Source organism: Hylobates moloch, unplaced genomic scaffold (assembly GCF_009828535.3).
Source record: "Hylobates moloch isolate HMO894 unplaced genomic scaffold, HMol_V3 SCAFFOLD_18, whole genome shotgun sequence".
NCBI lineage: Eukaryota > Metazoa > Chordata > Mammalia > Primates > Hylobatidae > Hylobates > Hylobates moloch.
In genome coordinates, this window is record NW_026652293.1 from 42,652,532 (window position 1) to 42,665,332 (window position 12,801).

The 12,801-nt window shown below is 40.8% G+C and overlaps 1 protein-coding gene across 3 annotated transcripts in view; it reads left to right on the forward strand.

The window, feature by feature from the left end:
• Positions 1 to 2,207: 2,207 nt before the first annotated feature.
• Positions 2,208 to 12,801, forward strand: part of MYSM1 (Myb like, SWIRM and MPN domains 1) — a 45,611-nt gene continuing 35,017 nt past the window's right edge. For 2 of the 3 annotated variants that reach the window (XR_004245032.2, XM_032136654.2), the window contains exons 1-5: positions 2,208 to 2,289; positions 7,129 to 7,207; positions 9,425 to 9,495; positions 11,934 to 12,011; positions 12,102 to 12,125. Coding sequence is in view for 2 of the 3 variants with exons in the window: in XM_032136654.2 (XP_031992545.1) it covers positions 2,222 to 2,289; positions 7,129 to 7,207; positions 9,425 to 9,495; positions 11,934 to 12,011; positions 12,102 to 12,125 (320 nt within the window). In the remaining variant the exon portion in view is untranslated. Of the gene's footprint in view, positions 2,290 to 7,128; positions 7,208 to 9,424; positions 9,496 to 9,843; positions 10,644 to 11,933; positions 12,012 to 12,101; positions 12,126 to 12,801 lie in introns of those variants that run through there. The other variant, XM_058430558.1, reaches the window with a different exon arrangement.

Genomic DNA, 12,801 nt, shown 5'->3' on the forward strand with positions numbered 1-12,801 from the left:
TTTTTTTGAGACGGAGTCTGGCTCCGTCGCCCAGGCTGGAGTGCGGTGGCGCGATCTCCGCTCACTGCAAGCTCCGCCTCCTGGGTTCACGCCATTCTCCTGCCTCAGCCTCCCAAGTACCTGGGACTACAGGTGCCCACCAACACATCCAGCTAATTTTTTGTATTTTTAGTAGAGATGGGGTTTCATCGTGTTAGCCAGGATAGTCTCGATCTCCTGACCTCATGATCCACCCGCCTGGGCCTCCCAAAGTGCTGAGATTACAGGCGTGAGCCACTGTGCCCGGCCAGCCCATTACATCTTTTTAAGAAACCCTAACCCTGCTCTAAATTAAATTCAACAGACATCTTCAAGTGCCTAGTCTGTTCCAGGCATGGTGTTACCAGTGGGACTGGTTACTGGATAAGCCCACTGACCACAGAAGCAGCACCCCCATGGTGGCCTGAGAACGGGCCCTAGCAGTGTTTGGTTTCTGAACTGGGCTCTCCCTCTTTACAATTCTTTCTGTCCATCTTTTGCCATCATATTCAGAGTGCAGCCTGAGAACAAAGGTGAGATGGGACAAATTGGGAATAGTGTGAGAAGTGAGGTCGTTTAATTAATTAATTCATTCATTCATTCCTCTGTTCAATATTTATTGAGCACCTGCTATGTGTCATACACTATGCTGAATATTGGTAGTGTAAGGACTAGCAGACGTGGTCTTTGTCCTTAAGGAATTCACAGTCCAGTGCAGAAGGCAGACGGATGAACAATTACAAGGTGTGAGTGATAGATGCTAAGGCAGGGGAATGCAGAAGGGTTTTTTTTCTTTTTTTTTTTGAGAGGGAGTCCCGCTCTGTCACCCAGGCTGGAATGCAATGGCATGATCTCGGCTCACTGCAACCTCTGCCTCCTGGGTTCAAACGACTCTTGTGCCTCAGCCTCCTGAGTAGCTGGGACTACAGGTGCGCACCACCACACCCAGCTAATTTTTGTATTTTTAGTAGAAATGGGGTTTCACCATGTTGGTCAGGCTGGTCTCGAACTCCTGACCTTGTGATCCACCCTCCCTGGCCTCTCAAAGTGCTGGGATTACAGGCGTGAGCCACCGCATCTGGCTGTCAGTATCTAATTTCTTGAGAAACTATAAACTAGACAGAAGTGGTGTTTATCCTCCAATTTCTAACAACGTGATTGCTACATGGTGAGCACTCAGTAGAGAGTCAACAAAGTCTGGATTCTATTCTTGGCTCTGTCTTTGAAGTTACCTGTCCTTGGGCAGTCATTTCAGCTCTCCAGACCTCAGTTACCTCACCTGTCAAGTATAACTGGTGATATTAGCTCTGCCTACCTCACTGGGATACTGTAAGGATTAATAGTCATGAGCGTGATTTTTAAATTGCAAAGACGTCTACAAAATAAATTACACAATCATAAGTTATATTCTTAAATATTTGTTGAATTTTAAAATAAAAGTTGTTCAGCACTTAGGTGAAATGCTGAACGACTTCACGTAAGTGCTGCACGACCCTTTTCTTTAAAAAACAAAGAGAGAGAGAGACTTAAATAACCAGCAGGTATGCAACCTTCAGTTCACAAAGCGGGTCTAGCTTGACTTTTTCATCAGTCCAGAAAGATATTGCTGTTATCCCCATTTTATCAATGAGAGCAGTGAGGTCCCAAAGAATTTGTGCAAGAACAGAAGCTCTTAAAAGCTCAGGTGGGCCCGGGCGCGGTGTCTCACTCCTGTAATCTCAGAGATTTGGGAGGCCGAGGCGGGCGGATCACCTGAGGTCGGGAGTTCGAGACCAGCTGGGCAACATGGTGAAACCCCGTATCTACTAAAAATACAAAAATTAGCCGGGCGTGGTGGCGCATGTCTGTAATCCCAGCTACTTGGGAGGCTGAGGCAGGAGAATCGCTTGAACCCGAGAGGTGGAGGTTGCAGTGAGCCGAGATCGCGCCATTGCACCCAAGCCTCGGCAACAAGAGTGAAACTCCGTCTCAAAAAAAAAAAAGCTCAGGCGTGGGCCACTTCCAAAGGTTTCTGCATGTCAACAAGTTAGAAAGGACCAAGCCCCAGGCCTCTGGGGGCGCCTTTGCTCTGGAAACCCCGCCTCCCGGCACGGGAGGGGCCAAACGACGCTTCAACCCCGCCCCGTGACGCGTTAGGCCCTGCCCCCGGGCCATCTTCGTCTCGCGGGATCTCTCAGGAGGACGGACGGGGTCAGGTCCCATCATGGCGGCTGAAGAGGCGGATGTGGATATCGAAGGGGACGTGGTAGCGACGGCGGGGGCACAGCCAGGGTGAGGCTTAGAGACCGGGTCTCTCTGGGGCGGAGAGGGGAGTGGACTGAAGGAGAGGGCCCTGGGAAAGCTGCAGGTCCGGCAAGGGAAAAGGGAACAGAAGACTATACCCTGGGCCAGGGTCTCCTGTTGGCCTGGGAGGCGCCGCGCTCGCCGGCTTGTCCCAAGCCCAGCGGGCAGGGCGGTTACCTGGAGCTCAGGTACTCCTGTGTCGCTTTCACCTTTTGCCGGATGCTGTGAGGGCACCACATTGCGTTTGATTTACATTTAGATTCCTTCTTCCGTTCCCTCCTTTTCAGGATCTCCTCGACAGTAACTAGAATAAGAGCGGCTACGGACGAGACCTGAGCTCGGGGACTCTTGTTCTATGGCTCGCTAGCCATGTGACCTTGGGCGCGTCGTTTCATCCCTTCTTCCACATGGGGATAGTTGTAAAACTTCCTGAGAGGCAGCTTGACTTAAAGGGGCCAGGTTTCAGAGTTGGACAGTTCTGGGTTTTCCTTCTGCATTTGCTCGCCCTACCAGTTAATAGCAATGTGACCTTGGGCAAGACACTTAACTTGTCTAAGCCTCAGACTGTTCATATTTAAACTGAGAGTCATGATATGTACTTCATGAAATTGTGAGGATCAAATGAAATGATTATGAGATATGCTTTAGCATACGGTAGGTGCCCTCTGAATGTATTCTTTACCATCCTGTTACCCTCGGGGACAGTACTGTGAGAATCCAGTGAGGGATCACATTTTTAAAAATATCTGTTCCAGCAGAACAAACAGCCCAGTGTGATTTGACACAGAACCTCCTTTGACTCCTTGCTTTCTGAATGAAAAATGAGTCTCCTTTTAGTCATGAAGAGTCCTAGACTAGCCAGGAATCAGAAAGCCTGAGTTCTAAAGTCAGCCAGCTATGTTGTTTATAATTATGTACAATTTCCTTAGAACTGTATTAGCTTGAACCATATGAAATTGCCAATATTTAGACCATTTTTGTTCTATAAAGTGGCAATTTCATGTAGTTCAGCCTAATATTAGGGCCTCTGTGAACTGGGGAGAAGTACTAACCCAGCGCTTGAGGCACTAAGATAGTGTGTTTAGAAGTGTATCATGAACTCTAAAGCCCTATAAAGACGTGAGGGGTAATTAAACTCATATGGTCATTGTCCCTCAAAGCTTTGCAGATGAGTAGGGAGCCCTTAATAACAATACTTGTTGACATTCATGTAGTGTTTAAATCTTGACCAAGTGCTTTTGCATGCTTGATTTAATTTACTTTTCACAACAAGTTAATGAAATAGGTTGGCAGGGATACTTATCTGCAGTCTAGAAAGAAATGAGCTGGCCTTGGAAACACTAAAGATTGGTCACCTGAGGGCACTGGCTGTATGCTTCTTCCATAGATTTATCTTAAGTTTTCTGATTGTGTTTAATTTTTCCCCCTTTTCTCTTTCTTCCTATTTTAGTTGAGGCCTAGGTCTGCTGGTGGCACTTGTGTTAAAAAGCAGGATTACAAAGGTTATTGGTTCCTGATGATGGTTACAATCACTGTCTTATACAACCCTAAGGAGTATCATTAATATTATATTCTGGACCAGGCGTGGTGGCTCACGCCTGTAATCCCAGCACTTTGGGAGACCGAGGCGGGCAGATCACGAAGTCAGGAGATCGAGACCATCCTGGCTAACATGGTGAAACCCCGTCTCTACTAAAAATACAAAAAGTTAGCTGGGCATGTTGGTGGGCGCCTGTAGTCTCAGGTACTTGGGAGGCTGAGGCAGGAGAATGGCGTGAACCCGGGAGGCGGAGCTTGCAGTGAGTGGAGATCGTGCCACCACACTCCAGCCTGGGCAACAGAGTGAGACTCCGTCTCAAAAAAAAAAAATAATATATATATACACGTATATATATATACGTGTATATATATATACACACGTATATATATATGTGTGTGTGTATATATATATATAGTCTGGTAAATAGTGCCCAGTGGTGTTGGAGCGCCAACCATGTGGAATTTAGTGTGATGGTACTCTCTGAAGTATGTAGTTACAGTTGATGATATAGCATCTGTGAAACCCTTGAGGATTAATTTAATAGTCACTTTTAAGTACTTGGTAAGTGCTAGATGTCAAAGTTAGAAGATGGCACTGAAACTTTTTGGTTGGCCGACCGCGGTGGCTCATGCCTGTAATCCTAGCACTTTGGGAGGCCAAGGCGGGAGGATCACCTGAGATCGGAAGTTCGAGACCAGCCTGACCAACATGGAGAAACCCCATCTCTACTAAAAATACAAAATTAGCCAGGCGTGGTGGCACATGCCTGTAATCGCAGCTACTAGGGAGGCTGAGGCAGGAGAATCGCTTGAACCTGGGAGGCGGAGGTTGCAGTGAGCTGAGATTGTGCCATTGCCCTCCAGCCTGGGCAACAAGAGCGAAACTCCGTCTCAAAAAAAAAAAAAAAAAGAATTTTTGGTTTCTCTTCTATTTCTACCATTCTTTCTCATTCTCCTTTTCTTATGTTCTTTACTCCTGGTGTTGCAAGGAGTTTTCTCATTGGATTTTTATTTACTGACCACACTGTCCCTCTTAAGACTTCAACTTCTCTTTGTTAGGTTGAACCATATGAAATTTTACCAGTGTTAAACCATTTTTGACCTGCCAGCTGATGTTTCCCAAATCTGTTACCAACCCAGATCTCTCTCTTAAGTGACACATCCATTTATCCAGTTCTCTGATATCTGTACTTGGATGTCCCACAAGCACCTCATTTTCACCTTATAAATTTTCCCCACCAAATCTGCCTCTTCACTGTACCCTAGTTTAGTAAATGGCACCTACACACACCCAGTCACCCAAAGCACAGACCTAAACTTCACCATTCCTTACCTCCCTCCTTCTGCTCCTCTACCCTATCAGTTATTTAGGGCTGTTGATTCTGTCTGAATATCTTCTCAACTGTATTCACTTCTTCCTGTTCACACTGTCCCGTAGCTATAAGTTATTGTCACCTTTCTCTAGTATTTTTATAATCTCTCCCTCTTAACTGCTCCTTGTCACCTTGGCCGCATTCTGTTCTATTCTGAAGTCAGAGTAATCTTTCTTGTATCCAAATCTGATCATGTTATTCCCTTCACTCCCCAGTTGGTTTTTTGATAAAATTCTCATTCTTTAACTACCAGATCTGAGTGATCCACGCCCCACCTACCTTGTTCATTTAGTCCAACAAATTTTGATTGAGTACCTTCTACATGCCATGTACTGATACATAACAGTGTATCAAAACCAAGTCTGTGCTGTCATAGGACATTCTTGTTAGATGACTTAGACAGCAATCCTATATATATGTCAGATGGAGATGGGTAGAGAAAGATAAAGGAGGGGAGGTGAATGGTTTGTCAGCTTTATCTTTTACATGTATCCAGGAAAATTATATAAGATTGGAAACTACAGGACCTCAGAGGTAGTATGAAAATACTGGAGGGACTGGATTTGGAAAATGGGAGAAACAACAGAATTGAGGCAGATTAATTGGGGGTTGTGAAGAAAAAAGGGCAGGCTTGGATTTCTCGCTTGGATAACTAGGGAGATGGTGGTGCCACTGAGTGAGATGGTGAACAATGGAAGAGTAGCAGATTTGGGAGGAAAGGTGATTTCAAGATTTAAACATGCTAATATGTGGTACCTATGGAGATTCAGGTAGAGATCCAGAAGTAGCTACCAGAGTATGAGTGTTGCTGATTCTTCTTATTGAGGAATAAAAAGATTTCTACAGTGAACTTGAAATGATAGTGGTTCTATTTTCTGAACTCTTGGCAGAGCTAGTTATTTGAGCAAAGGTTTCCTTGAGCTGATACAAGTCTCAGAATCCTTTATTTAGCCTTCCTGGTAGCCTCTTCCAGATCATAGTTGACATTTAAGATTAAACCTATTTACCATCAACGAGAGAAATGATTGCTTTTAGAGAATAGTTCATTAGCCCCACAATTTATTATAACTACTGCCTAATTAAAGATTCAGATTTATAAGCCTGTTGAAAGGTTTTTGCAGTCTTAGAGATGGAAAATTCTTACCACTAGATGAGGTCTAGAAAAAGTCAATAACTAAGGAAAATATTAAATTTGTATCATGGATTGAGCCCCCCAAAACTTACTCAGCCTTTTCAAATATGGGGTAAACAGTGTAACTTTAAAGAGCTCCTATGAGCTTAATGAAAAGAGTGAGATAATTTAAAAAGTTTGATCTCCCATGGACATTGAAAAGCCTCCAAATCAAATTAATTTTTTAAATTGTATGAGTTATTAAAACCACATTTTTCTTATCTATTCACTGTACTGTCCTTTGAGTATTTTCTGTTTTGGTTCTGTCATCTAGTTTTTTTTTTTTTTTTTTTTTCATTTTATAGGTGGTGCTATTGATGGTGGTTTTTATAATTTAGATACAGCTAAAAGGTTTGATCACAAAGTTGAATTCCTGTATACACATGGGTACTGGTACCAATCAGCTGAAACTGCATTGTTGGTTCAAGTCACAGAGCATGTTGTGATTGCTGCTTTGGGGTATTGTTTTCCTCATGAGATTGTTTATTCTTGAGAACCAAAAGAAGTGAGCAGTCAGACTTGATGTTTCACAATTGAGATGGGGTAGCTTAGCACTACCATGTATTTCACAGGCCAGAGAGGTAGAGCAGGCATTTCCACAATGTTAAATCTGTTTGTTAAGGAGAGGAGGGAACTAAGCAAATACTTAGTTCCCTTACTACCTGCTGGCTTCTGTGCTGTGTAAGTTACATTCATTAACTAGTATGATTTTCACTTATATACTCATTTTCTTAATTATTACAGAAGTGGTGAAAATACAGCATCAATTTTACAAAAAGATCACTATCTTGATTCATCTTGGAGAACAGAAAATGGCCTTATTGTAAGTATTTTATAAAAATATCAGGTGCATTAAGCTGTTATTTATTGCCTAGAGTGCTGCTGCTTTTTTTTTTTTTTTTTTTAAAACTTAGTGCTAGTTCTCAACTATCACAGATGTAATATTTTTCTGTTTTAGAAATTTAGAATTTTTTTTACTTTAAAAATAGAAACCCTTTTCTTTTGACATTGAAAAATGGCCTGTTGAGAAACAGGTTTGGAGCCAGCTAGATTTAGGTACAGATCTTTGCTCCACCACTTCTTAAATTTGTGAACTTCAGTTTCTTTACACCTAAAGAAGTGGTAGGTGGGCAAGGTGGCTCCTGCCTATAATCCCAGTGCTTTGAGAAGCCAAGGCAGGAGAATTCCTTGAGCCCAGGAGTTTGAGATTGCAGTGAGCTCTGATTGTGCCACTGCTCTCCAACCTGGGCAACAGAGTGAGACCCGGTCTCAAAGAGAAAAAAAAAATGGGATTATCACAGGGCTTATTTCTTCATGTAGTAGTTACTTTTTTTTTTTTTTTTTTTTTTTTTTGAGATGGAGTCTCTCTTTGTCGCCAGGCTGGACTGCAGTGGCGCGATCTGGGCTCACTGCAACCTCTGCCTGCTGCGTTCAAGTGATTCTCCTGCCTCAGCCTCCCAAGTAGCTGGGACTACAGGAGTGTGCCACCATGCCCAGCTAATTTTTGTATTTTTCGTAGAGATGGGGTTTCACCATGTTGGCCAAGCTGTCCTTGATCTCTTGACCTCGTGATCCGCCTGCCTCAGCCTCCCAAAGTGGTGAGATTACAGGCGTGAGCCACCGCGCCCAGCCGTGTAGTAGTTACTTATTGAGTACTTACTCTGTGCCAGTCAGTAGGTCATGCTTGGAGAATATGACTATAATGAAGACAGACATGTTCCTGCTCTCAAGAAGTTTATTTTCTAAGAGGGAGTTAGATAATAAACAGGTAGACAAACTAATAATAGATTTGGAAGGAAATAAGCAAGATGCTGAATGAGAGTACCAGAGTGGGAAACCTAGTTTAGATTAAATTGTCAAGGAATCTCAGAGGAGGTGAGATTTAAGTTGAAAATGATGGGAAAAAGGGTAGATATGTGAACAGTTAAAATAAAAAAATTATAGGCAGAAGGAACAGCAACTACAGAAGCTCTGGTTGAAGGCCAGTGTCTAAAATATGGTGGGAAAGGGAGGAGTGGCAGCATGTGGCAAGGTTGGAGAGGCAGGCTAGAGTTCTGTCATGCAGGACTTATGAGTCGGATTATGCTAAAGGGTTTACATTTTGTTTTAAAGGAACTGGGACATCACTGAAACATTTCATATAGATTTAATAGAGATTAGCAAATTTATTTTTATAAAATTAATTTTGGGTACTGTGGTAAAGATTGGAGGGAAGTAAGAGTGGAGTTAAAGGGACCAGTTAGGAAACATTCACGGTAATTGAAGCAGGATTTGATGATTGGGACTTGGCCTGAGGTAGTAGCAGAAGAGATAGAATAGATAGATTTGAATTATATTTTGGAGGTAGAACTGGTTGATAGATTGGATATGGGCATCAAAGGAAAAGGAAAGAATCCACAATGATTCCTGAATTTCTACATGGAATAACTTAGTGAGTAATAGTGCCTTTTGTAGAGTTGGGAATGCAGAGGGAGAAGCAGGTGGAGATAAGTGATGGTGAGTTCTGTTTTAGATGTTAAGTTCTAGAAGCCAATTAGATGTCCAAGTATAAATCTTGGATGGGCTGTTGGGTATTGTGGACTAGAGCTTGAAGAAGAGATATGAGCTGAAAATACTTAACTTGGAGCATTGAAAATGAGTAGGATCATGGAGATTGTAACTGAGGAAAAAGGAGAGTTAGTGGTGAGTTTTGGAAAGAGGTTAAGTGTCTGACAGAGTGTCTGATGTCTAACAAATGATTCCATTTTTGGATGGCGATTATTACCTCATCCTGGGCAGGAGCATGAGCCTGGGAATCCAACAGACTCGGGTGTAAAGTCTCTGCTCTTCCACTTAAAATGCTAGTAGTGCTGTGGTTGCTTCTGCAAAGTATTAATGCCTATCTCATTGTTACTGTGGTAATCAAAAATATGTCTGTGTGCTTAGTAAATGGTGACTGTTATTTGTAATCATTATAACATGTATTTTTCTTTACCAAAACAGAAGATAATTTCAAAAAGCAATAAATAAAAAGACAAATATGTTCTCTTTTTTTTAATAGCCTTGGACCTTGGATAACACCATCAGTGAAGAGAACAGAGCTGTTATTGAGAAAATGTTGTTGGAAGAAGAGTATCCTTTAATGATTATGAGGAGAGTACAGGTTTCAGGGTGAAAAAATCTATAAATGCAAAAATTACAAGAGGCCACTGTTTACTAGATGGATTTTATACAGCCCCAGACTGCTATTATATAATATCATGTTACCTATGTATGCAAAAAGCAGCATTTTATTCCTCAGGTTCTGTTTTACTGTAACATCTGAGATCTGATTGCATATTTTGAGTTTCTGTCACTAGCCAACTGTTTATGATATCTGAATATTGAGTAGAAATGATAGAATGTTTAAGTCATTTTGAACCTTGAGTCCAAGCTTGCATTTTTAAGTTATAAAAGCTGAAACCCAGAGATGTTAATTTTCCAAGGACACAGAGTTGGAATGTGTAAAAGTTCTTCTCACTTCATAATTTACAGGTGTTACGTGGGAGGAATCTAAATAAAAAGCACAAAACAAATACTATAGAATGAAGATGTTTTCCCTACATTTGTGGATCCTTATTTATAGCTCAGTTTTCGTACATGTAAAAGGAGAGGATTGAACAAAATGATTTCTGATTTTATGATTTATAAAGATAGCTAGTCATAGTCTGATAAGTAGTGGTTTATTAACCTCTTTCATCTTCATTTTATGGATTTCTCCTCACTAAGCCAGAATTTCTCTGTTCCCACTATTTCCACTTATTGCCATGTTGATTTTAGAGTGTCTGTACCTTTGATTATCATAGGTTAACCCTATTTAGGCTTTCTTATTCTCTAATTCTCCCCAGACATTGCAGTTGTAGCCTAGATTATTGCTATTCAGAGAAAGTCACATATAATTTAAAATTTTCCGATATCCTCATTTAACACAAAGGAAATTAATTTTAACAATATATATTATATAACCTAAAATATTTAAAATATTCTCATTATAACATTTAATCAAGATAAAAACATTAATAATTTTACATTTTTGTACTAAGTCTTTGAAATCCACTGTGTTTTGTTTTGTTTTGTTTGTTTTTTGAGACGGAATCTCGCCCTGTCACCCAGGCTGGAGTGCAATGGTACGATCTTGGCTCACTGCAACCTCTGCCTCCCTGGTTCAAGCGATTCTCCTGCCTCAGCCTCCTGAGTAGCTGGGATTATGGGTGCACACCACCACACCTGGCTAATTTTTTGTATCTTTAGTAGAGATGGGGTTTCACCATGTTGGCCAGCCTGGTTTTGAACTCCTGACCTGGGGATCCACCTGCTTCGGCCTCCCAAAGTCCTGGGATTACAGGTGTGAGCCACTGCGCCCGGCCAAAATCCACTGTGTTTTATACTTAGAGTACATCCTAGTTCATGCAAATAGTGTTTCCACTGGTCAGAAGTCACATGTGATTGGTGGCCACTGTGCAAGTCTAGATAAAACACTTAAGTAGTCAGTGGTTCACTTCTAGATATGGAAACAAATAATGAGAGTATCTTTGTTCTCAGCATCTATACCTAGCATAGTACCTGACATATGCAGTATGTAGCCAATAAATACTTGTTAAGTGAAGAATATCTCAGGCTAATCTTAAAGTATTTCATCAGGCTAGTTTTTATTTTTTGAGACAGAGTCTTGCTCTGTCGCCCAGGCTGGAGTGCAGTGGCACAAACTTGGCTCACTGCAAGCTCTGCCTCCCAGGTTCATGCCATTCTCCTGCCTCAGCCTCCTGAGTAGCTGGGACTACAGGCGCCCGCCACCATGCCCAGCTAATTTTTTCTATTTTTTAGTAGAGACGGGGTTTCACCGTGTTAGCCAGGATGGCCTCGATCTCCTGACCTTGTGATCCGCCTGCCTCAGCCTCCCAAAGTGCTGGGATTACAGGCGTGAGCCACCGCGCCTGGCCTCATCAGGCTAGTTCTAATAACTTTAAGAGGGAAGTTCTCTGGTAGATTTGATCTAAATGTTTGCAATTTTTATTAAGGTAGAGAAGATCCTTGGATTCTTCTCTGTTGGCTTTAGAAATGTGGAAAATTATTCCCAAATTACCTTGGACAACCAACCAAGTTTACCTATTACATTCTCCATATGTTTTGGAAGAAAATATTTAAACCAGGGTGTCCAATCTTTTGGCTTCCCTGGGCCACACTGGAAGAAGAATTTTCTTGGGCCCCACATAAAATACACTAACAATAGCTGATGAGCTAAAAAAAAAAAAAAAAAAAAAAAAAAAATCACAAAATAATCTCATAATGTTTTAAGAAAGTTTACGAATTTGTGTTGGGCCACATTTGAAGCCGTCCTGGGCCACATGTAGCCTGCAGGCAGAGGATTGGACAAGCTTGATTTAAACATGGAGGCTGTTTCTTGTAGTCACTTCTAATTGGGAAAACAAGGGAACTATTAATAACATTTATGTAGCACACCTTTTGTATAAGTAATGTAAAAATTACGTGACTGTAATATTGTTTAAAAAGTTTCCTTAATAATTACACAGATATTATTTATCTAAAAAATCACTACCGGAAAAAGTCTGGCTTGATCAAAAGGAAGATGATAAAAAATACATGAAGAGGTAAAATCAATTTATAATATTTCTAAAAGTCTGGATTGTAGTTTTAGAAACCTCACACGCTTCCTTATTTTCTTTTTTCATGTGATGCAGTCTGCAGAAAACAGCAAAAATCATGTATGTACTTATATTTTATATTTCTAAATCTGTTTTCATTAGTTAAAAATTATGGAAGAATTTTTTTTTTTAATTATAGTTGGCCTGTGGAAAAGCCCTCTTGACTTCAAAGTAGATATAAAAACAGTTTTTTTTAATAAAGATGTTGGAATGGCACAAGTATAATTTTATGATGTTATTTACTTGCCAGAATTTCTTTCATGACCCTATGTAGGCAATTCTATCAGATTGTGAAAAATATGGTTGTCCAGGGGTTTATGGGGAAATTTTGAGAAGCTGTTATATAATATATTGGAATTGACTTGATTTCTTTTACTCTGTCAGTTAATTTTTACTTATTTTCAACAAAATTTTCATTTGGATTTGTGGCTTTCAAAAATTATCTGGAGAAATTAACTATTTTAAAAATACCCTTTCCCTAGAATTGAAAAAAGTTATTTAGCATTTATGAATTTGGAAGTTTATGGTCCTTTAAAGGGTGGTTTACGTATTTGCAATTGCCCAAGAGGTTGAGTACTGAGCAGCCTTTTGCTTTTGTATTTTGCTGAATAAACAATGAAATGAAGTTAACAAAAGGATTAATGGGTTGCTTAAATTAGTGAGCTTCATCAGTTTTATTTTTAATTCCTTAAGATAATGAATTTTAAAAGCAATAAATACAATGCTGTAGTTTTTG